This window comes from Nyctereutes procyonoides, unplaced genomic scaffold (genome assembly GCF_905146905.1).
Source record: "Nyctereutes procyonoides isolate TBG_1078 unplaced genomic scaffold, NYPRO_anot_genome, whole genome shotgun sequence".
In the NCBI taxonomy this organism is placed as follows: domain Eukaryota; kingdom Metazoa; phylum Chordata; class Mammalia; order Carnivora; family Canidae; genus Nyctereutes; species Nyctereutes procyonoides.
Window position 1 is genome coordinate 15,921,343 of NW_026575142.1, and position 25,725 is coordinate 15,947,067.

Genomic DNA, 25,725 nt, shown 5'->3' on the forward strand with positions numbered 1-25,725 from the left:
TAGTATTAATTGGAAGATAAATGTATCCCATTAAATAAATATATAAAATTTACATGACAAAGTGATTTATATAGGCATAATTATGTGATCATATGTTTGAAAATATTCTATTTTGCAAATTAAAATGTACTTTGAGGGTCAGGGTGGGGGTCATTACGGGTTCATTTCTAACAGAAAGGGCTTCGTTCTTCGTTTCTTAGCTATATTAGTAAGGCTAACAGATATTAATTCTTAGTTTAAGTTACAGAAACTATACTCAAGTTAACTTAGGCAAAAGAAGAAGTGTTGGCTCATAGAATCCGAGTGTTAAATACCCAACTGTGTCAGAACACTAGATACAGCTGTGTTCAAGGGGCATGGGGGCTTCCCTTGTTCATTTTGGCTTCTCCCTGCAGGTGGGCCTCATTCTTCCCTCTCATTGCAGAAAGATTTTTCCACATGTGGTACAAAACAGGAGTTTTATGTGATATAGTTGTAGGCTTTTGGAAAAATTGACTCTCTCAACAAAAACCTCAGTCAAAGGCCCAATTAGTTCAGCTAAGGTTTTTTTGGGTACAAAGCTCAGAAAAATTCAAGTACCACATACACTGGTGCTCGATAAATAGTTGTTAGATAGGAAGGAAGAAAGCAAAAGAAAGTGTTTATGGGGGGCAGCCCGGGTGGCTCAGCGGTTTAACACCACCTTCAGCCCAGGGTGTGATCCTGGAGACCCCGGATCAAGTCCCACCTTGTGGTCCCTGCATGGAGCCTGCTTCTCCCTCTGCCTCTCTCTGTGTGTGTCTCTCATGAATAAATAAGTACAATCTTTAAAAAAAAAAAGAAATTTTTTAATGTTTTATTTTAAGATTTTTATTTATCTATTCATGAGAGAGAAAGACAGAGAGAGAGAGAGAGAGAGAGGCAGAGACACAGGCAGAGGGAGAAGCAGGCTCTATGCAGGGAGCCCGACGTGGGACTTGATTCTGGGTCTCCAGGATCAGGCCCTGGGCTGAAGGTGGCACTAAACCACTAAGCCACCCCGGCTGCCCCAAAAGAAAGTATTAAACTAGATCTTTGCTAGCCAATATGGTAGCCACTAGACACATGTAGCTGTTGAACACCTGAAATGTGACTGGTTCCATTTAAGACACGCACACCAGATTATAAGGACTTAGTACTAAAAAAAGAACATAAAACATCCATTCCCTTATTCTTCTAGGTAAATAGTCACTAACCAGCCAATAGGGCCAGATAGTTTTTATTTGGATTCTATAGGTCTTAAAAAACCTTCCATAAAATGAGTTACCAGCATTCAAAATTCAGATTTCACAAAATTCTCATTTTGGGTTTCTCTTGTAATATTGGAAGATGTATACATTTTCCACCACCCCATCTGTGCAATTATTTTATCCTTTCGGGCTGTTTGTCTTTATAAGCCACCTAGTATTTTAATAGGCAAAGAAGGAATTAGTTACATGCTCAGGCCCTGCAACGGTGATGAGAAGACAGAGCTAATTAATCACCATCCTCCATCCCAGGGGAGCCTGGTGTGGGCACAAGAGGATTTGGGGGCAATCTTCATTGCATAGTCTCAAATGTGTATAAAAATGGTTTCAATGGTCATCTATCATTTACATTCATATTTTAAAAAGACCACATATAGGGGTGCCTGGGTAGCTCAGATGGTTAGGTGACTGCCTTCAGCTCAGGTGGTGATCTCCAAGTCCTGGGATAGAGCCCTGTGCTGGGCTCCCAGCTCAGCGGGGGAGTCTGCTGCTCCCTCTGCCTCTCCCCCTGCCTGTGCTTGCTTTCTCTCTCTCTCTCTCTCTCTCTCTCTCTTCTCTCTCTCTCTCTCACGAATAAAATATCTTTTTAAAAAAGTGACTACATACAAATTTTATATATTTCCTTACAGCATAATGTCGAGCTAGGAGCCCAGACTGCTGAATCAGATTGTCTATGTTCAAATCTCAGCAAATTGTTAGTGAATTCAAGCCAGGTCCTTAACCTCTGATTCAATTTCCTCAACTATAAAATGAGGATAAAAATACGACCTACCTCATAGAGTTATTGTGAAGATTAATATAAATAGCCAATAATAAATAATAGCACCTATCTCCTACTACAATTATAATTGCTACAACTATTACCTATTATTACCTACCACCAAGCAAGAACACTGCTGAAGGTGAACTCTAAGAAAAGCCAGTTCTGAGTGCACACCTGAGATTGAATGGAGCCATGAAGGGGAGTGGGGGGGGGGGGACACTGAACATTTAGCTCAAATGGTGGTGGTGAGAGGTGGTCACAGGAAGCTCTAGAATTCTGGAGTAGTGCAATGGGATCCCTAAAGGTATTGGAATTCACCTCTGGAAAAAATCTTAACTTTGTTTTCCTGAGATTAAAAATAAATAAATAAGGTGGATTTGGGGATCACTGCATTTGGTTTTTAGGAGAATGAAACAAAAGACATTTTCAATGTCTTTTTCAGATTTATTTTTAAAAAGCCACATCCAGCGGATCCCTGGGTGGCTCAGCAGTTAAGCGCCTGCCTTCTGCCCAGGGCGTGATCCCGGAGTCCCGGGATTGAATCCCACACTGCATGAAGCCTGCTTCTTCCTCCTTCTCTCTGTGTGTCTCTCATGAATAAATAAATAAAATCTTAAAAAAAAAAAAGCCACACCCAGGGGTCTCTTGGGGTCCATTAGGTCCAATTCACCTAATGCCCTCTGGAAAATCAAATGATAAATTTATAATCATGCCCTGTGTTAATTTAAGTGCCACAGCTGCGCAGTGCAGAGTAGTTTGAGTAATCAAAGGCCATATATCTTGATTTTGGAAATCTCAAGTCAATTTTGTCACCTCACACAAGGCTGAAGACTGGACCTTAGAAGTGATCCACTGTTGGCCCCTCGTTTTACGTAAGATGAAAAGGAGGCCAGGGGAGGCTCAATGATTTGTCCCAATTCCACAAGAATTCTTTATGGCCAAGTTATGTCTAGCAAGTAATGACAATATTAAGTACAGTCAGTGAACGCTGGCTCCTACTGGTCATTAAGCTGTTTCCCAAAAAAGAAAAAAAAACAGATAAAAGAAAAAAAAGTTTGCGTGTGTGTGTGTGTGTGTGTGTGTGTGTGTGTGTGTTAAAGGAGGTAGGTGTAGGGGGCAGGGATGGAGAGAAGTAGCTGGAAGCTCTGAGATGCAACAAAGCTAATTTCACTGTTTTGGTGGGGGGGAGCGTGAGGCACTTGGCGCAGGCGAAAGGGCAAGTCAGAGAATGTGGTGTAGACCGGCTGTCAACTGCCCAGCCGGGGCGCCCGGGCGGCTCAGTGGCTGAGCGTCTGCCTTCCGCTCAGGTCGTGATCCCGGGGTCACGGGATCGAGTCCCACATCGGGCTCCCCGCAGGGAGCCTGCTTCTCCCTCTGCCTGGGTCTCTCAAGAATAAACAAAATCTTAAAAAAAACGACACACCCCAGAACTGCTCAGTTATCACTCACCCCCGCGTAGACACAGACGCTACATCCCCTCCCGAGGGCCCGCCCACAGCCAGAGGAGGCAGCCACGCTGGAGGCGCACCCCCGCCGCGCGGGTCCTACCTTTCCGCGCGCCGCTCGGGCAGCCGCGGAGCTCCGGGGCCCGGACCGGTGTGCGAGTTCACGGGTCTGCACGCGAGGGTGGGGAGAGGCGACCCGCAGCCGCCGCGGGGCCTCTCACACCGCTGGTCCGCAGGGCTCACACTCGCGCGGGGTTCCGGGCGGGGCGCCCCGGACGCAGCGTCGCCACGGAGACGGGTCGGCGGGCGGCCGGCGGGAGCCGGGGCAGCAGCGGGAGGCCGAGGCGGAGCGCGCAGGGCGGAGGCGGGGCGAGCTCCGAGTGCCGCTGAGGGGCGGGGAGGAGGCGGGATGCGCCGGGGTAGCTGGGCGGGCGCCGGGCGCGGGGAAGCGGCGGCGCGGAGCCTCCCGCGGGCGGTGAGGAAAGCCTGAGGAGGCGGGGCAAGTTCCGGGCCCGGCGGAGGGGGCGGGGCCGGAGCAGGCCCGGGGAGCCACGGCGGGGGCGGGGGCGGAGCGGCCGGGAGCTCGGGGGCGGGCGGGCGGTGGCGGGTGGGGCGTGGCAGCCGCGAGCCCGGGGGGCGGGGCGAGAGGCCCGGGCTCGGGGGCGCCCGGCAGTTCCGTGGCGCCGCACGTCGGGGGCGCGCGCGCCCGTTCCTCGGCGAAGGGAAGGAAGGAGGGCGCCCGGGACGCCGTCGTCCGTTCCGGATCCTGTTCTGGGGGGCACCGGGGACAGGGCGGGGTGGCCTCGCTCCTGTTTTAAACTTGTGGAGTGAAAGGAGTCTCGAGTTGGGAGACAGAAGCTTATCTCTGGATGCGGATAAACAAACGTCGCCTGCGGCACTTGATCCCCGACTTGAGGTCGCCCCGAGAAAATTACGGATTTCCCGAATCGAGTTTCTATCCAACTCCTGGGATATGAAACGGACCTCGGCCAGTGGGAGGTTTTGGTCACAAAAGGGGGTGAGGGAACTTCTCTTAGAAAATTCTAATTGTACCGCAAGCTTGGCTTCCAGGAAGGAATTTGTTGCTTTTCTCCGCTTGGGATCAGGAAGTGTCCGATGGGCTTGTTGCTAGGCAACAGGTTCTGAAGGATGCCCGTTTGTGGGAATCCAATCTGGAATCGAATTTCACTAAGTAGCCACATGATATGAGGTATAATCGCTGTATAACCTCTAGGGTTAGGTACCTTCTTGGGAATATGTACTTTGGTAGATGATTGTTTGCTTCAAACGACAAAATATAAAACAAAACATCTGGCGTTTAAAAGATGTTTCAGGGCAGCCCGGGTGGCTCAGCGGGTTAGCGCCGCCTTCAGCCCAGGGCGTGACCCTGGAGACCTGGGATCGAGCCCCACGTCGGGCTCCGGGGGTGGAGCCTGTTTCTCCCTCTTCCTGTGTCTCTCATGAATAAATAAATATAATCTTTGAAAAAAATTTAAAAAAACAAAAAGTGCTTCAGAAATGGTAGGTTTTTATCATCCTCATCAAAATAGAACCACTAGGACCATTTCAGGAACCAAGGGTACATAGAAATTCAGTTATATTTATCTTAATCATCTGTCCAGGTTCACTCATTCTCCTTGGATTCCTGGATGGAGGGAAGGAGACAAAAAAAAAAAAAAAGCCAGAATGGAAGTTTTTTTTAAAGAACTCAATGAGTTATTGACAAATACCCAGTTTGATAAAGACAGAAAATCACTATCCTCACTATTAGAGGAGCGCCGTTACATAGCTGATGTTTTAAGTTTGAAGACTTTTCATTCAATCAAGACAAAGGGAAATTCATTATATTTTTCTATCAATACCTTTAAAAATTAGTTTTGATGAATTGCTTAGTATTGATAGATGAGGGGATCCGTGGGGGGCTCATCGGTTTAGCGCCACCTTGGGCCCAGGGCGTGATTCTGGAAACCTGGGATCAAGTCCCATAACAGGCTCCCTGCATGGAGCCTGCTTCTCCCTCTGTATCTCAGCCTCTCTCTCTCTGTGTGTCTCTCATGAATAAATAAATTAAATATTAAAAAAATAAAATAAAAATAATAAGATAGATGAAAATGTCTGTAAATATTTTCTCCCCACGGAGGATGAGTTAGACAGATCTGGCTTCCATCTTGGGCCTCAGGGTCTTCATTTTCAAAATGGGAATAATAACCCTACTTGCCCTGGTAGCTTAGAATATGAAATGAGAGAAAATAAGCCTCTGATAGAGTATGGCACATGACAATTGATTAATAAATCTTAGCTATTTTTCTTCTACTGTGGTGGTATGAATAAAAGTACCTATTTCCAGGATAGCTGTAAGGATTAAAGGTCATTCAAGTAAAGCGTCTATTTGAACCCATGATGGTTATTTTATTTCTCTCTGATGAAAAATATCACATCTCATCCTTGCAAAACTTCAGAAATAATTCACCTCCCTCTATAACCTTTGTGTAGATGTTATCATTGGTGTAATACTCAAAAGTAGAGCATAGTTTAGTTCTGGCTCCTGCATTCAGGCCACTGAATAAATTATCCAAAGGATCTGTGCAGTGAGGATTTGTTCTAATAAAGTGAAGGGACAAAGTCAAACACCCATACAAATACTGAACCATCCCATAACAACTATCTCTTATTATACTCCATGTTTTTAATTTTTTTTACACTCCATGTAAATCTCTCCATCTCTTTTTAATAGATACATTTTTATTACAGATCAGAATGTTAGCAGAACATCATAAAAATGTTTGACATTTGTTTTTCTGATTACAAAAGTAATACATGTTCATGATTGAAAATTTGCAACATACAGAGAGGCACAAAGAAAAAAACAAAAACCACTTCAATCATTTCTTCTCTCCTTCTAGCCTTTTTGTGTGCATATATTTATAAAGTTTGTATTAATGTACATATTGTTAGCATCTCTCTTTGCTTAACATTCTTTTCAAGCAAGTCTTAACATTTCCCTGATGACTTTAAAGAGTCTTCAAAACATTTTTAATGGCCATATAATGTTATATAATATGTATAAGCCACAATTCATAATTTATTCAATCAGTTCCCCAATGCAGAAATTTCCAACTTTTCTCCTGTAATTCTTTCTTTCAAGAACATTTATTGAGTGCTTGCTATATTTTAGGCACTATGCTAGGCATAAAAAGTAAAGTAGTGGACAGTGACTACAAAAATAAGGTTTTGATGAACATCTTTGTAATAAATCTTTGATAGCATCTTTCATTCTTCGACTAAATTCCTAGGACGATGAAAACAGAACTTCAAAAAGCATTTTCCCAACTTCAAAGGCAGACTTAAGAAATAAAATTCTGAACTGTAAAATATTAACTTTTTGGAAAATTACCAACAACTGAATTAATATTTATTTTGTGCCAAGTGTGAACTTACTCAGAAGATGCTTTCTTGTTAGTGACTATGAAACATCAAGGGTATTTGAAGTGTATTGACTTTGGCTTTTACCTCTAATTCTTTCCAGGATTTGCAGGTTTTCACAATAGTGTGAGATTGTTTGAAGTATATGCAAATTGCCCTACTTCCTCCTTTCACAGTTAAAATGTTAACTATTTTATTTCCAGCTTTCCTTTTGTAAACAGAAGGCTTTTCTACATCTCTTTCATTTACTTTCCCGTGTGAAACATTTTGTATCTTCACACTTTTTAACTTAAGGCAGATTTCTTTCTTCCAATCCAAGTCATAGGATATAGTATATTGTATGTAAGACACTAGAGTTGACATATCCTGTAGTTAATTTTGGTCAAGAAGCATAATGTAAATTAACCAATCTATTTAGGGAATTTCATAGTAGAGATTAAAAGCAATAACCACTCCCTCATACACACACACACACACACACACACACTCCTTACTAATCTTTGACAATTAAATGGTCATATATAATAAGGTTGACCATATAAGATGACCATTTGTGGATTAAAAACAGTCAAATAATGACAACTTTATATGGTTCCATCTATGTAAATATTTCATTAGTTTATAATTTTTCAACTTTTTCCAAATATTGAACTTCCTGATTATCATACTGAGGCTATCCTTTATCATTGCACAAGAATCGTGTTTATTCGACTTTCCCAAAATGAGAATCTAGTCAGGAGAGTGCCATAAAATGTTTGTCTATCATTGCAGAGACAGTAGAGGGAGCCTGGAGTCAAAACATCATTTTAGGCCTCATATTAATGATAATTGTCTTCCAATTCTTGATGTGTGGATGAATTTAAATACTAGTGTATGGTTGAAATACTAATCTTTAAAAAAAAAGTTAGCTGTATTTAACCAATACTTTAAAAGATGGGCAGGATAAGATTGGTTGCCAGTTCGGGCCAGGTCAGGGTTCATATTGGGACCAACATGAATCCCATTGCTTTCTGCTCTTCTCTGAGTGATGCTGGAGCCTGCACGCTGCCACAATGACATATCTGTGCTCCACAATTTTCCTCTTTCAGTCCATAATTAGAACATCCATTTCTGTGAGGATTATGTCATGATTATTTCATCGGAAACTCAAAATATGTTACCATCTCCATTTGTATGTCTTAATTTAAAGTAATTGTAGTTTAGTGATCACTTCCTCCAGACATGTGAGGAGGCACTTTGATCTTGTCCTCAATAATATCCTTATAGAAAAGTTTCTAATAAATTACCAATCCTTTCACAGAGCAGGAAATTTCATTAACATTAATTAAGATGTTGTCTCTTGCTGACCTCTCCTCAACCATCTTTATCCTCTGTCCAACCTTTTTTCAGATTTTATTTATTTTAGAGACAGAGAAAGGAGGAGAGAGAGAATATATATAGGTGTGAGGGGTGGTGCAAGAAGAGGGAGATGGACAAGCAGACTGCACCAAGCACAGAGCCCCATGTGGGGTTCAGTCCCATGAGCCTGAGATCATGACCTGAGCCGACATCAAGAATCAGATGCCCAAACCATTGAGCCACCCGGGTGCCCCTTCTCTGTCCAATCTTTTGTTAAATCCCTTCACCATGGTGTTATCAAGGAGTCCCCAAGGTAATTGGTGGTGGTACCACTATTCTTCACTGTAGAAAGTCTAGGGAAGGCTCCAAGTCCCTGAGGTGAAGTGAATCCCTAAATATAAAGATAAGATGGAAGAGAACTTCTGTATTGTAAAACCTAACAGTAATCCACAGAACACAGTAGATCAATTTGCTAAGGCAGGGTTTCCTAAACTGGTGTTAAGGGGAAATTTTTCTGCCATGCTAATAACACACAGAATAAAAAGCATTTCCCTGGGAGAAATTGATTTGTTAAACTGTTAAATAGGTTTTTTTGTTTGTTTTTGCTTAACATAGGATGTCTCAGGTTTTAATACGCTAATGTCTTTGTCAGTCTCTCAGAAGGAGATGTTAAATATATAACCTTTCTCAGATTTATTTGACAAGGGAATTTCACTTATTTTCTTAGCATCATTTGGGAACTCGTGGAGGAACACTAGACAGTTCCTCTGTGATATGAAGATAGCTCCAAGTGAGAAAAATCCCTTGGCCCTCCCCAACTTTTTTAAGCAAACTCTATGCCAAACATGAGGCTTGAACTCAAAACCCTGAGATCGAGAGTCACAAGCTCTACTGACTGAGCCAGCCAGGCGCCCCTTATCCCTCTGCAATTTAATCAGGAATCAGCTAACCTAAAAATTGTGATGGAAAAAGCAAACAAATCTGGAATTTTAACAAACTATATTGAAATGAAGAGTGATATTGTAAAAACTAAATACAAATACGATTTTTCATGAAAGCTAGAAAAGCAAACGTTGGAAAAAAATCCAAAGTATAACCTTCCATTGTTTTTTTTTGTTAAATTAAGTTCCCCTATCCCACCCACCCCCAAGTTAATAAACAGGTTTAAGTCAAATCACCTAAAACAAAGGAGTCGAAACCCAAAACACTTGGCACTTAAAAGTATCCTCTTTGTGTCTCTGCTTGGATTCTTTTTACACATCAGTCTTTGCTCAGCATGCTGCTGGCCACAGCGTGCTGCTGAAACTGCTCTGGCAAATGGTGTCAGATTCAATGGGGGTGCTTCCTGGTTCTTGTCTTACTAGAGCTCCCTGCTGCATCTGACATAGTTACATCTCACCCCTTTTTGAAATACTATTATTCTAGCTTTCACACACCTCTTTCTCCCAGTTCTCCTAATTCATGGGCTTCTGTGTGATGATTTCTGCCTGGGTGTAACACCCACAGTCTTGGTGTGCCCCCAAGACCCCTTCCCCATGCCAGGCTGCCTGGGCCCCCTGAGGATCTCATCCACACTAATTGCTTTATCGTCTGCATGCTGACTAGCCAGGAACTTTCCACTGAGCCCCAAGCTCATATAATCTAAGTATGTACTTAGACATCTCTTAGGCACCTCAAACTCTGCCTGTCTAAACCTGAACTTACCAATTTTCCCTCTGCCCTAAATGGCCCTGGGTTTTCATGTAATTAAATCCAATAGGCATTTTTCATATCATCTTATTTGGCCTTTCAGCCATATTTGACCTGTTGCATTCCCTCCTTCTTAAACACTCCTTGATCTCTGTGGATCTATTCCTCGCTGCCGTGGCACTATACTTTTCTGATTTTTCTCCCCATCTCTCTGGCTACCACTTTTGGGGTAGCTCATTATTTAAATATTGCTCATTATTTAAATATTGGAGTTTCTCAAGACTCTTCCCTGGGCTCCTGCATTGGTGGTCTATTGTTGCACAGCAAACCATCTCAAAACTTACTGGCTAAAAAATAGAGTATATTTAAAAAAAACACACACACACAGCAAACAGTTGATTTGTTCGTGATTCGTGGGTCAGCAAGTTGGGATTAGTTTGGGTAAGTGATCATGACCTTCATATCAATCTGTTGCTCTTACCTATGGTCTCTCATGCAGCTATGGTCATCTAATGGTGAACTGAGGCCCGGATAATCTAAAATGACCTTACATATATGGTGGTTAGTGATGGCTGTTGACTGAGCCTCCCTCTCATTGTCACTAATCATTAAGAAGTCTAGTCTGGGCTTAAAATGGTAGTTTCAAAGGCAAGAGCAGAAGCTGCAAGGCCTTTTGATATCTAGGCTAGATTCCCACATTTATTTTCATTATATTATATTGGTCAAAGCAAATGGGAAACAATCACATTGTAAAGAATCATGCAAACCAAGATGAGAGGAGAATATGGCCATTTTTTTACAGTATACTATGACCTTCTTCCTTTTTTCACTCTGTGTTCATTTCCTAATAGATTTCATCTATTTATTTGGCTTGTGCTTTGATACACCATCAATAACTCCATAGTACGTGTCTCCTCCTTAGACCTCACCTCTAAACTCCTATGACCGTACCTTCTTGATCTTTTCACTTGGGCATATCAATGATACTTCAAGTTCAATAGCTCTAAAATCACAGAACTAGGTTTCTACCAGAAATGCGCCCTTTCCCAAGGTTCCCTACCTTAGTCAGTTTAGCCATTCTCAAGAAGCCTGGGAAAATTCCCCTTTTTTATTCCCCATTTCCATTCCATAACCCAATCATGTCAGTTTTACATCCTGAACAACTCCACACCAAGTCCTTTTTTTCATTTTTACTTCTACCACTTTAGACCAAGCTACCAGCATCCTTTACTCGGATTACTAAAGATTATCCTGACATTACATTTCCAGTCTTGTCTCTTCTACCAAATCCATTCTCCAAGAACCAGAGTGATCTTTTAAAATGTAATTTGAGAACTTTTTGTTCAAAATGACAAACGACATACATGTTTATCACCTACCTCTTTCCCTCAAATACTCTTACCAAGATAATATAAGAATAAAAAGGTCTAAATCCAAAGGAAATAGGGCTGGAGAGGTGACCATTAGACAGACTGGTTGGTCCTAGAGAGTATGATAAGTCAGGAACTAAAATCCATATAAAAATGTGTTACTGCAGAATCTAATAATGCACTGTGATTATATTTCCTTTCTTTTCTTTCTCCCTCTCTCTCTCTTTTCCTGTTGGCCACTGTATCACATCTTTAGGTTCTCAAAACTACTTGCTTGGTTAAATCGACAACCCTGTTTAAATCCAGTTCTCTACCTTCTTCATGCCTATATCAGTCCAGCAGACTGTGGCTAATGGAAAACACATGACTAGTTTCATTTTAAATTCATTACAGTTAATCTTCAGGGGGTCCTCAGTGCTTCCCCACCATCATGCCACATGTCCTTAGTCCATCTGCTCTCCCTCTCCTACACTAGTGGTCTGCAAACTGTGGTTGCTTTCCAAGAAGAAAAATAGTTTAAGGGAATCAGCTACCGGATCCTCAACATCTGTATGGACTCTTCTTAAAATGCTTCTGCTTCTTCTCTCACTCTACAAAAGAAAGGTACATCTCTCACCCATCTCAGAGCTCAGAGGTGGCCCCAAGGTGTAAATACCTCCTGGGCCAAATCCTAGGGCAGTTCCTTTTTGTGATGGATCAAGAGATCATTAACATTGTGGATTTTGTTTCTCTGTTCTACATCTATGTCAATTAAGGTGGAGTCAGCCTTATTTTTTTTTTTTAGATTTTATTTATTTATTCATGAGACAGAGAGAGAGAGAGAGAGAGACAGAGAGAGAGAGAGGCAGAGACACAGGCAGAGGGAGAAGCAGGCTCCACACCGGGAGCCCAATGTGGGACTTGATCCAGGGTCTCCAGGATCACGCCCTGGGCCAAAGGCGGCGCTAAACCCCCGAGCCTCCCAGGTTGCCCGAGCCAGCCTTAGAAATAGGGTATTTTGAGATTTTGAAAAGTTTTCAGCTGTGAGACATTGTAGAGTGGGGTAGTGAGAGGGATGGTGACAGTCTTTGTGGAAAGACCTGGCTCCTTCCACCCCCAGGCTATGGTAAAGAACATGGAGCATTCTTGGGGGAGAGTCCACAGGAGATTGATGATAAACAATGAACACTAAAAACGGCTTTTTAAAAAGTATTTAAACATTAGCAAATCTTTTTAGCTATTCTTAATAGTCATCCTCAGGGCCAAGTCATTAGCTAGAAGGAAAGAATTTTGAACAGCAAATCACTGTAAATTAATAACACAGATTCTTTTCAGTGTGACTGGCAGGATTCCTGGGACTACTGAGTTTTAAAAGACACATTAGATAAAAGTAACAGATAAAGCTTTCATGTGATTTCTTTCAGATTGGGTGTACATTATTAAATAACAGAGTTAGTACCCACTTTATTAAATCATATAATGAAATATTTATTTCAGTTACAATTAATCCTCATCTTATAAAATGTTAAATATTGTCTACCTCCTCTTAAAAAAACGGTTACTAGCTTCAAACTAGTTTTTTTTTTTTTCAGCTGGCTATGGATTTATTATTTTTTTAAAAGATTTTATTTATTTATTTGACAGAGAGAGAGTGAGAGCGAGCACAGCAGGGGAAGAAGCAGAGAAAGGCTCTCTGCTGAGTAGGGAGCCAAATGCGGGGCTTCATCCCAGGACCCTGGGATCATGACCGGAGCCTTAGACACATGCTTAACCGACTGAGCTACCCAGGTATCCCTGGCTATAGATTTAAATCTCATTAAATAAATAGAAACATGTGATAATGATGTCTAAACTAATGGAGTTCTTTCTAATTTTCATTTGAATACTACTCTCAAAAGCAGAATGTTAGAGATCACTATATGGTCATAAACATAAATGCTACAATAAGTACATAAAAACAGGACTAGTAGCAATGGCATTTAGAAATAATTCATAGGACTAATTAAATAATATGTGTGAGAAAAACACTCACAATAAATTAAATAATAAGTGTGAGAAAAACACAATAATTTCCTTCTTGTCCTTGGATGTGGCAATTTATCTCTTTTTAAACTTTATTTTGGATAGGTAAATTTTATAGGCTATGTTATTATGTATTCTTAAGATAGGTAAACATAAGATATTTTGAAAGAACATACAGTAGCATTAATTAAACAGGTGTTATCCAAATTTAATTAAAAATAACAATGACATTTTTTCCGTCTTATGATATAAGTAGGTTATTTTAAATCTTTGTTTCCTAATCTGTGTTTGATAATATTTCTCTGAACTGCCTGCAGCCTTTAAGACATCATTTTTTCTTTTATGTAGTGGTAAAACTGAATATAGTCAAATGTAAATTCATGTTGGCTTGCAGCTCTGCTATTATCAAGCCTACATTATAGAGATTTATAGGCTGAATAGAATTTGCCAGGATTTACATTTGTACTCTCTGCTGAATATGCAGATAGATGAGCAAAGTCTAGTTTTTATTTGAACAAGATATCAGTAGTCTTTTGTTTACAGTTTTCTACAGTTTTATTAAAGTCTTCATAAAAACCGAGAAAATGATTTGAGACTCCACTTTTCAAATTAAAATACCTAAGAGGGAGTGAACAATTTTTTGTTGCTGTAATTCGATGCATTATTTAATGTGTTATAGAAAGCGCAATCACTGGTAGGATCCAACAGAACGAGCTCTACACTGTAAGGGGCTGTTCTGGGTTGAATAGTGTCCCCCAAAAGTCATGAAGGCTGTGAATGTGACCTTATTTGAAAATAGGGTCTTTGGGGGTACCTGGGTGGCTCAGTTGGTTAGGCATCTGCCTCTGACTCAGGTCATGATCCCTGGGTCCTGGAATCGAGTCCAACATCAGGCCCCCTGCTAAGTGGGGAGTCTGCTTCTCCTTTCACCCTACTCCTGACCCCTGCTGGTGCTCTCTTCCTCTCTCTCACTCTCAAGTAAATAAATAAAGCCTTAAAAAAATATATAGGGTCTCTGCAGATGCAATCAAGTTGAGATTGTCCTAGACTAGCATGCCCTGAATCTAATATGACATATGTCCTTTAAGGAGAAGGAAATTTGGACACAAAGAAAATTGCCTTGGGAAGATGCAGGCTGAAACTGGACCGATGAACTTACAAGTCACGGAATGCCAATGATTGCCAGAGCCATGAGAACTAGGAGGCAGGCATGGAGCAGATTCCCCCCTAGAACCTCAGAGGGAGCACAACCCTGCTGATGCTTTGATATCACTTAGCTAGTCTCCAGAACTGTGAGGAACTAAAATTTTTTTGTTGTTTTAAGCCACCTGGTGTGTGGTACTTCATTATGGTGGCTCCGGCAACCTAACACAGAGACCAACATATCTGTTTTCAAATTTCCCCACAGAACATTTTAGTTTCAGTCTGTGAATCAATAAATGTGACTTCACTCAGGTCCATAAAACCATAAAAGGAATGATAAAATAATGTGTGTACATCCATGTGATATGCCCAGACTAACTCTGCGGTCACTATTTTCAACTGAGCATTAGTACCTTTGGGAGAAAAATGTTTGATTAACTTTCCTTGTCTAATACCAGGCTTGTGAGATTCAGTCCTCCTGTGTGTTTTCACAATCTCCCCCTCTGCCATGCCCAGCCTAAAATTATTTTCTAACATATTGTACTGCATGCCCTGTCTGGGCTATTTACTTCCCTGGCCCAGCTATGTGTGTCTTTCCTTTTGTCATAAAACACCACAGTCATTTAGCCTTCTTTTCTCAGTGATATCTGGATCATGCTTGTGACACAGAAGGTGTTCCCATTTTTATGATCTGAACTTCTAGAAAACATTGTCACAATATTCACAGTGTTAAAAATTAACCTAGGGCTATCTCTGTAATAGGAGGCTATTTTTTTTTTAAGATTTTTAAGATTTATTTATTCATGAGAGACACACAAAGAGAGGCAGAGACATAAGCAGAGGGAGAAGCAGACTCTCTGCGGGGAACCCAATGTAGGACTCGATCCCAGGACCCTGGGATCATGACCTGACCCAAAGGTAGACGCTCAACCACTGAGCCACCCAGGGGTCCCTAACTCCATTTTTGATATTGAGCTACCAATGGCTTTAAGCCTCATCCCCTGCCTGCCCCCGCCCACCTCCACCAGTCATCTGGGCAAGCTGCTACGACACGCTTCTCTCTTTTGGTGCTGGTGGGAAGTTCAAACCACACAACCCATACCACACTGGGAATCTTCATCCCACATCCACCCCCTCAACACAGAAACCGCAAGCCAGTCTGTCCCCTTCCCTGCTCTCTCAAGGCACTCGGGCCCACAGGAGATGGCTGTCCTGCTCTCTCCCAGAGACTTCAATGATGTAAATACATTAACCTTACCATAGCTCTTGGTGTGTGCATCAATCTCAACATGTGAGCCAAATTTTGGGTGGGGCTCTATTCTGATTCTCCAAGGTGGCCTCAATAATCTTAATACAAAGCACAACAGTTCATCCACAGACCAAGTCAAACATAGACTGTTAATAACATGATCAGAGTGCACTTCGAGTTGTAAACTTCTATCACTCGAAAGGAGGTAACAACAGGTGATCTATTATTGTGAACTAAAAATCATGGTTGCCAACATCAGTGGTCAGGGGTAAAAAATCAGTGACTACTTTGGGCAGATAGTTTATACTCTATTCATTTGGCACTAAAAACAGTGCTGCCTTCAATTCGTATTTCTTTGGCCATTTGTATGGGTTTTGTACTCCACCCCCGCCCCGGCCCAAATTTGACACCCATTACCAAAACTCGCAATTCTGTGCATCCTTGGAAGGGGTGCCCCAGGAACCAGGACTTTCAGTGCTAAAAAGAGGAGACTTTCAATGAGAAATCTTAGATAGGAACTGTTGCACTGAACTCTGTCTGAATCCTGACCCACAGAAATCATGAGCCATGACAATTCATTATTGTTGTGTTAAGCCACTAAGGTTTTGGGTGATTTGTTATGAGGTAACAGCAGCCCAAACCAGCTACAGTCGGTTGCCTGATATTTTCCCTTGAAGTCTACTCTTCTCACCATCCTCCTCATCACATTAGGGCACAACTCCACCCTTCCAGTTGCTCAGGTCAAAAACCATGCAGTCATTCTTAACTCCATTTTTCCCCTCCACATCCAACCATTCACTGATTATATTGGTTCTACTTTCAACATATACCCAGATTTTGACCACTTCTCAATCTTTTTCACTGCCACCCCTCTAATTCAAGCCACCATCATCTCTTGCTTAGATTATTTCAATAGCCTATTAACTAGTTTTCCTGCTTCCTCATTGCCACCCCCTTCAGTCTCTTCTCAACACAATTTCCAGGGTGATCTTGTCAAAAAGTACATTAGGTCCTATCACTCCGCTGCTTAAAACCCTCTCAAGGTATCCCATCTCTCCTACGGCAAAGCCAGTGTCCTCACTAGGACTTACATGGCCCTATACAATCTGCTCCCTATTTCTTCTCTTTCTTTATTCTGCTCTACATCTCCTTGATCATTCTGCTCCAGCCACACGAGCTTCCTTGCCGTCATCCCAACATGATATACACACTCCTGCCTCAGGGCCTTTGTACTTGCTGTTCCTTTTGCTTTGCTGTTGCCTTTGGCCAGATGGCCATCTGTCTTTCTCCCTCACTTCCATTAGGTTACCTTCTGGGTGCAGCCTTCCCTGCCCAGCCTACCTAAAATTTCGGCCTTTTAGCTTGACTCTTCTGTTCTCCTTCCTTGCTTTATTTTCTTCTTCGTTCTTATCCATTAACTATATATTTTACATATTTGTCTTGTTTATTCTTTGTCTCTCCACTGAAATGAGAGCTCCACAAGGGCAAGGATTTTTCTGTTTTGTTCATGGTTTTATCCCTACAACTTGGTGAACAGTGCCTAAAATATAGCAAACTCTCAGTGAGCATCTATTGTTCACCTGATAGTCATCATAGTATATGCACTATACATTGAGCTTCAAATTTAGAATCAGCACTTGGGAAAATAACAGAAGACAATCATGATCAGAGAACAGGATGTAAATGCTATCAACTTTAAGCATGTGAAAGTATGATGCAGAAGTTTGGAATGAAAGGGAAGGTGAAGGAAGGAAAGGGATACCAGTGTCTTCGTCCTCCAAAATACCGGAGAGAAGAGATCCTGGCTCTGGTGCTTGCAAAAAGAAGTAGTTATAAGCACAAAACTGAAAGTTACAAGCATAGCTGATGAACTAAGAACAAGGAGTCAACTATAGGAACGTGGGAGAAAGATGGGAGTGATGGTGTTAAGTCATAGCTGTAAATCAATAGGTAAGATCGGCAATATCTGTCTTAGCCTAATTTTCCTAGAAAATAGCCTGAGGCAAAGCTTAAGGGCTAATGCTTTATTAGAATGTGCCATCCCAGCTCTGCAAGACTAAGGAAATGAGAAGAAATTCAGGAAAGCCCTGGCAGTAAACACAAGGTGTTGAAGTACTGCACTGGCTGTTGCTTCATAAAGTGCCATGAATAAATGTAGCTGGTTCCTCAATGGGTGACCACTCAGTTACAAAGGACCTCTTTGAACAGAATGTATGGAAATCTTATGCCTGGAACAATCCATTAGAGGGAGAAAACAGAAAGGGTGACTGTAATCTCCCTTTGTTTTCTGTTTTCCATTGGTCAAAATGTGCTGTCCAGAGAGTTAACTAATACCATCCCCCCCTTGCAGGTTGTATCACCTGACACCCCCTCTTTTTTTAAAAAAATTTTTAAAAGATTTTATTTATTTATTCATGAGAGACACAGCGAGAGAGAGAGAGAGAGAGAGAGAGAGAGAGAGAGAGGCAGAGACACAGGAAGAGAGAGAAGCAGGCTCCATTCATGGAGCCGACATGGGACTCCATCCAGGGTCTCCAGGATCACACCCCGGGCCGCAGGGGGCGCTAAACCACTGAGCCACTGGGGCTGCCCACCCCCCTCTTTTTAAAAAGATTTTATTTATTTATTCATGAGACACACACAGAGAGAGGCAGAGACATAGGCAGAGGGAGAAGCAGGCTCCCCATGGAGAGCCCTGATATGGGACTCGGGGATCACAGTCTGAGCCAAAGGCAGACACTCAACCACTGAGCAACCCAGGCATCCCTCACCTGATCCTTTGGTGCCATTGGGGAAGCCAGATCTGGGCATGTGGCCTGATGGCTTCCTGCAGTAGAACCAGAAGCTCAGACTTAGTTGTCACACAGGGCAGGCTAGGCAAGCTGCAAAACTAGGAGAAAGGTGAGCCTGAAGAAATCAAAGCAAGCACATGTGATATGTCCAGTACACTGTCTGAAATCAATAAATCAAGAAATAGAGATATAAGCATATATATTCATATATAGAGATAAGAAAACTGTCTGAAGAATAAAAACAGAAAAGAGTTGTTAAAGTGATTGCTTCGGGGGGTGGGAAAGAGGTTGGAGAGCAAAAATATTACTTATTACTATTAGCTCTTCCTTTAAAAAAAAAAGATTTTTAAATGCATTTATTTGAGAGAGAGTGAGAGCACAGTAGGAGAGGGAGAGGGAGAAGCTGATTCCCCTGAGCAGAAAGCCCAACGTTGGGCTCCATCCCAGGCCTCTGAGACTATGACCCGAGACAAAGGGAGACATTTTTAACAGAGTAAGTCACCCACACACCCCTACTATTAGCTCTCTGTACAATTTTTTCAAATGCATGAATTATACTGATAAAATTTCTTTTTTAAGACCTTGCAAACTAGATTTTATCCTTTCCCAAATTCTTCAGGGTATATGAATAATTGCTGTTGCTATTGGGATAATTAAAACATGTTAACACCATTTCCAACTGAATATTAGCTCTCAGACTTGAAATGTCAATATTGTTGCTATCTATACAGTCTAAGTTTGTTCTAAAGTATGCAAGTACCAGTGATTTTGTACTAACCTGCCACAGGTACAAGTTTTAAGGGAAAAAAAAGCACAATTTCTCATTTTTATTTCTGGAGGTTTCAGTTCTGAACTGAAGTCCCTGAACCCAGGGCCCTACTGGCTTCCCCTAGCTCACAAGTTATTCCCTCTTGCTTTCTGCTCAAGCCATGTTGGCTACCTTTCTGTTTTTCAGACCACTCTGTCTGCAACTTGCACCTCAGGGCTCTGGCATCGGGATGCTCCCTTTACTGCCCACCGCATCCCCCAACATAGCAAGTTCAGTATATTCTAAGCTGCAGGTAGCCACACATCACCTCCGTGATGTTTGTCTTCCTTGTGTACTGCCCACCCTGTTATTTAACTTACCATTTTTCTTTAAATTGACAGCTTCATTAAAAATATTTATTTTTATAAGAAAACCTTACCTGCTAACCAATAAGGAAAGCCAATATCACTTGTTACAAATTGCACAAAACGGTAAAATAAATGTATAATAATGACAATAAGAATACTTCTCTGTGCTACCAGTGGTTCATGTAACATACTTGGCAACCTCCTAGTTTTGTTACTTGTCTTTTGATTTATCTTTGATTTATTAGCCTACGTATCACTTTTTTCCAGGGAAATCTCTAATTCGGTGGATTGGACCAGCCTCCTGTGTTGCCCACTTGTTACCATTGCTGCATAACATTCATAAGATTATAGTACTCATAGTTATAGATTTGTGGGATTATTTATAAATGTCTGCCACCTCAGTGGGGTTTACACTTCATAAGAACTGGAACTGTGTTAACTTTGCTCACTTCACATCTCCTGAGGAGATCAGTGTGCAACCCACTGTTCACGCTTAAAAAATACTTATGGAATAAATAAATGAATACCTGTGTGAGATTCTCACCAGAGACCAACCACCTTCATTTGTTGTGTTTCCAGGCCCACCAGACCATCTTTCTATGACCGAGTGTCCTCAAATTCTTTCTGAGAGGAAGTAGGATAAAAATAAGTAATGTAGGAATGAATCAGTTGACAGATGTCGGGAAGAGGGTCACCTGGAGTTGCAAATCATAATTCCCAACAATGGTTGCAACAGCATTTCCCATCCCATGTGTAATTGTGCAGAGGGACTTCGTCATTCTCCCATTAGGAGGTGAGTCTAATTCCCTCCCTTTGAATCTGGGTTAGCTTTAGTGACTTGCTTCATTAAGCCAACAAAGGTGACTTCCAAGGCTGTCAGGAAAGGCTATGCAGCTTCTGCCTTTCTCTCTTAGAGCGTTGTCTGGCTGCCTGTCTCAGGACACTGCTTCACAGATCCCAGCCACCACTCTGGCAAGTGTTCAAGCCAGTGGTTGCCAGCCCCAGCAGAGCCTGGGTTTCTAGTCATCCCAGCCCAAGCACTGGACATGTGAATGAGGCAACCTCCAGATGATTCCTGCCCCCTGCCATTAGAGTTTTTCCAGCTGAGGGCTCAGACAATGGGGAGCAGAGATAAGCCCTCCTTATTTTCCCTGTATGAATTCCTGACTCTCAGAATAAAACTCTCACTTGTTTTATTCCACTAAGTTAGGAGATGTTGTTTTATGCCACTAAATTTGGGTTTTCTGGTTTGTTTTGTTTTGTTTTTTAAGTAGGCTCCTCCATGCCCAAAATGGAGCCCAAAGCCAGGCTTGACGCATGACCCTGAGATCAAGACCTGAGCTGAGATCAGGAGTCGGACACTTAACTGACAGAGCCACCCAGGTAGTGGTGGGTTTTGCACACTAACAGATAACCAGGACAGAATCTGGTACCTGGGAGTGGGATTATTCCATAACAAAATACAAGCATAAGGCACTGGTTTTTACTGAGGATAACGAAGAAACTTGTGGAAATAAAGACCAAGATGTGAAGAGGCAAAAGCTCTTATTTAGAACTTTTAAAATATATATATATTATTTATTTATTTGAGAGAGAAAGTGTGAACACACATACACAGGGGGGAGGGGCAGAGGGGCGAGGGAAAAGCAGACCCCCATTGAGCAGGGAGCCCGACACCAGGCTTGATCCCAGGCCCCTGAGATCATGATCTGAGCTGAAGACAGATGCTTAACTGACCAACTCATCCAGGAACCCTGTTCTTATTTAGAACTTGCTACAGCAAGGGAGTCAGCCACCATCACTTGCATTTTGGCAGAAACTGAAGGCAGGCAGAGGAGTTGGGATAGTTTTAGTGGAGAAAATGGAAAACATTGAGTTTGCTCTGATTAGAAGCTCTTAGCATGGGGATGCTGGAGGTGGGCCAACGAGAAGCAGGACATCTTGTGTGATTGGTTAGCGTGCACATCTAGCTTTTTCAGGTTGGTCCTAAATTGGAAGCAGTGACAAAAATTAGGGGAGCTATCAGTTATTTATCAAGTCCTGGTCACTTTAGGCCAATCATTATAAAGGCTACTGTCTGCTTTCCTGGAATTTTGCTAGAGACTAGCATTCTGACTTCCAGCAAGTCTGACTTAGAGTAAGCTGGCTTCCTGGGCTGGTTACTATAGATTATGGGTTAGTTTTTTAGCCTGGTTGCTACAGATTGTGAGTCAGGTTTCCATTTCTCTATATTATCTGATCATTATCTATATATATATATATATTCAATCTCTCAAGGTCAAATGGCCTTGCGAAGTTTGTTAGTGAAATATGGATGGACCTTGAGAAGACTGTCAATGAAGGCAAGAGGGACAAGAAGGAAATTACTATTATTTTTTAAAGATTTTATTTATTTAAGAGAGACATAGAGAGAGAGGCGGAGACATAGGCAGAGGGAGAAGCAGGCTCCTTACAAGGAGCCCAATGTGGGACTCGATCCCAGCACCCCAGGATCATAACCTGAGCCAAAGGCAGACACTCAAACACTGAGCCACACAGGTGCCCTAAGGAGGAAATTATTGTTGGAAGGTGAAAAAGGTGACCTTGCTGCATTGTAGCAAAAGGCTTAGCAACACTGTCACCTGCAGGAGGATTGAAAACTAGAAAATATACTGAATGAACTAGTGGATCCGGCTAAGGAAATTTCCTGGCAGAAAGCTGAAGGTACCAACTGGTTTCTTTTAGTTACTGATGATCAACTATGGTTGAAGAAAGGACTGTTCAATTCCCCAGCAGAATTTAGAGGAAGTATAGGTGGCTCAACCCAGTCTCCCAGTCCATAAAGTATTCTCAAAGTAAGAAAGATCCTCAGTGCAAAGGTCCAAGGTGCTATCCAGAAGACACAGTGCCAAGGTTAAAATGAAGCCAATGATGTGACCATAAATACCTCTTAAGATCTCAGAAAGATTTGAGATGGTGCCTCATGAACAATTTCAGACAGATAACTGGCCTTTTAAGGATTGTAAGACACCACTTGTCTCTTTGGTTCAGGTCTTCAGATGACAAGGAACTATACAGAAGGGGCTGAATCTGACAGCCCTTATCAGCACGAAGACCTGACTAGATAGCAAGATCCTGGACTTGGGATTGATACTGAATATAAAGATCTTGAGGAAGAACCTCTAGGAATTTTGAGGGAGAGATGGGATATTTTGTATGTAGGAGGGATGTGAACTGCTAATATCAGAATACAAACTGTAGAAGACAGTACTTTTCCAAAGATAGTAGCAATGATAGCTCTTTTGCAGTGTGAACTTGCTAACCCCCCAAGAAGATCTGGAGTCTACTTCCCCTTTCCTTGAATCTAGGCTGGCCTAAGTAATTTGCTTGTAACCAATAAAGTATGGTAGAAGCGTCACTAAGTGACTCCTATGGTTAGGTCTGAAAAGACCATGTAGCTTCTGTCTGTTTTGGAATGCTCATTATTGGGATGCTCGTTCTGAAGACATTTCCTCTGGGAATCCACTTGCCATACTGGTTTTTTTGTTTAGTTTAGTTTAGTTGTTTAATTTAGTTTCGTTTTTGAGAGAGTGTGTGTGTGTACTTGCAAAGGGGGTAAGGGGAGAGGGGGGAGAGCTGAGAGAGAGAGAGGGAGAGAGAGAATCTTAAGCAGACTCCACATCCATACCCAGCATGGAGCCTGACGTGGGGCTCCATCTCACAACACTGAGATGATGACCTTAACTGACTGAGCCACCCAGGTGCACCTGCCCCACCAATACTTGCCATGTTTTGTGAAGCCCAAGTCATGTGGGGAGGCCATGAGTAGGTGTTCTGCTTGACAGACTCTACTGAGTTCAAACTCTGTCATTCTAGCTCAGACACCAGATGTGTCAGTGAGGCAGTCTCCAGATGATTCCAGTGTCTTTGAGCCACCCCCAAGTAAATCATTCTTAATTGAGACCCCAGACACTGTGGAGCACAAGCCACCCCCACTGTGTCCTATATGAATTCCTGTCCCATGGAATATGTGAGCATAATACAATGTTTGCTATTTTATGGCAATTAGTGTTGGGTGGTTCCATTTAGCAACAGATAAACCTGAACACCTGACTGTACACAAGTGATCCTAGGAATCATGCCATTTTCAAGTAGGAAAGGACCTCAAGAGATCACCCACTCCTACTGCCTCTGTTTTCAGATTTAAAAACCTGACCCTCCGAGAGTTACATGGCTTACCTATAGTCATGCCATTAGTAGCAGACCAAGAGTCTCAACTCCTCTTCCATTATAGTACAGATGTGTCTACCACACAATGGTATCTCCAATGAACTGGAACAGTATTGGCTGCTTTGCCAGAGATGAGATCTTCACTAAAGTTCTAGCTTTCTTGAGGGATAAACCTCTGAATTTGGGCAAACCTTTAAACTGAAGCTCCCTATGGGGCCTGTCTAAAGAGTCAGTATGGATCACATTACTAGACTGGCCAAACAGTATCTTCTTTTCTCAATCTTCCTTGGTCTCTCTCCCTCTCCTTCCTGTGACTTCTTCCATAACACAATTTTCTTCTATTTTCCTTTTTTCAGCACTGTGTATGAATGAAACCTTGTGTATCAACCAATGGCTCTGAGAAACCTAGATTATGCCTATGGTTCATGGGATACAGATTCATGACCTAAGTGGAAAGGATCATCCAGTTGATTGGTGGTTATCAAAAGAGCTCAAGATATAAAACAGAAATAGAACACCCTATCTACAAGGAGACTCCTGAGGTATCTCATTGGTCACCAGGACTAAGATTTGGAAGCCCCTAATTTCCCTCCAATTTATAGAGGGGAAACTAATCTCAGAGAAGTAAAGTAATTTGCTTATAATCATCCATGGTCTTTGCACTTTTGTGTGTATGTCAGAACTGAAATCTCTCAAAATCGAAATAGGCAGTTGTGTTTTTCCCCTTAAAACTCTTATCAGTGGCAGTTTAATATATCACTGGTATTCAAATAACACATTTTTCAAATCACAATTTTAGACTATCTAGATCATGGCATTAAATTGTAGGAATGAAAGCAAATTTAAAAGGTGCTCTTCAAGTGTTTAATGGAGCATATGTGTCTTCTCAAGACTGGTGCTTTAGAAAAGGGAGGAAAACATAAATAAGGACACACTCCACAGAGAAAAAGAAATAAATCTTATGAGGGAATAGTACAGAAACTCAAACATTTTAAAGTCTAGCGGGAAAGTATTTGGGGGTTATTTAACTAAATTCAGTGTAGACACTGTTATTTAGTCCTGCTCCACTGAGGAGCTGGAAGTAAAATGGAACCATGAAGTTTAAACCTAGGAATATTGTTGGTTTTGGTTCTGTCTTTTTTTGTCTGTGTTTTCTAGACAACTTTCATATTTCTAGGAAAGAGAGAGGAGTGATTTAATTGAATACATAGATGGAGAACCTGGGACAAAAGGTGAAATCATATGATCAAGCCAAGGATTGGCTCATTTAGTCACAGATCTGTTTTTGGATTATGAACCATTTCAGAATTTAACTAAATTTTGGATTTACTCTCCAGAAAAATGAGTACATTAATAAATTGGCATAAAATGTCCATTCATGAAGAAAGAATATCCAATGGGAAAAAGACAGTCTCTTCACAAATGGTGTTGGGAAAATTGGGTAGCTACATACAAAAGAATGTAACTGGACCACTTTCTTCACAATACACAAAAATAAACTCAAAATGGGTTAAGGACCTAAATGTCAGACCTGAAACCATAAAAATCCTAGAAGAGAGCACAGGCAGTAATTTCTCTGACATCAGCCATAGCAACATTTTTTAAGATATGTGTCCTGAGGCAAGGGAAACAAAAGCAAAAATACTATTGGAACTACATCAAAATAAAAAGCTTCTGCAAAGGAAGCAATCAACAAAACTAAAAGACAACTATGGAATGGGAAAAGGTATTTGCAAATGTCATATATGATAAAGGGTTAGTATACAAAATATATAATGAATTTATACAACTCAACATCCAAAAAACTTAAATGCAATTTAAAAATGGGCAGAAGACATAAACAGACATTTCTCCAAAGAAGACATCCAGATGGCCAACAGACACATGAAAAGATGCTCAACATCACTCATCACCAGGGAATG

At 41.7% G+C, this 25,725-nt stretch overlaps 2 protein-coding genes across 4 annotated transcripts in view; both read right to left on the reverse strand.

Annotated features, from left to right (window-relative positions):
- The window catches only part of ERICH2 (glutamate rich 2), a 35,053-nt gene extending 31,181 nt beyond the window's left edge, over nt 1-3,872 (reverse strand). The window contains exon 1 of one of the 3 annotated variants that reach the window (XM_055308172.1): nt 3,577-3,872. The gene's annotated coding sequence lies outside the window, so the exon portion shown is untranslated. The remainder of the gene's footprint in view (nt 1-3,576) is intronic. The other 2 variants (XM_055308171.1, XM_055308173.1) reach the window with 2 other exon arrangements.
- LOC129498414 (basic proline-rich protein-like) lies at nt 3,691-16,878 on the reverse strand. The gene is made up of 3 exons (XM_055307746.1): nt 16,778-16,878; nt 4,527-4,754; nt 3,691-4,282 (listed from the first exon to the last, which is right to left on the reverse strand). Exons 1-3 carry the CDS (start codon nt 16,876-16,878, stop codon nt 3,691-3,693), a joined length of 921 nt encoding a protein of 306 aa, XP_055163721.1.
- Nucleotides 16,879-25,725: the final 8,847 nt, after the last annotated feature.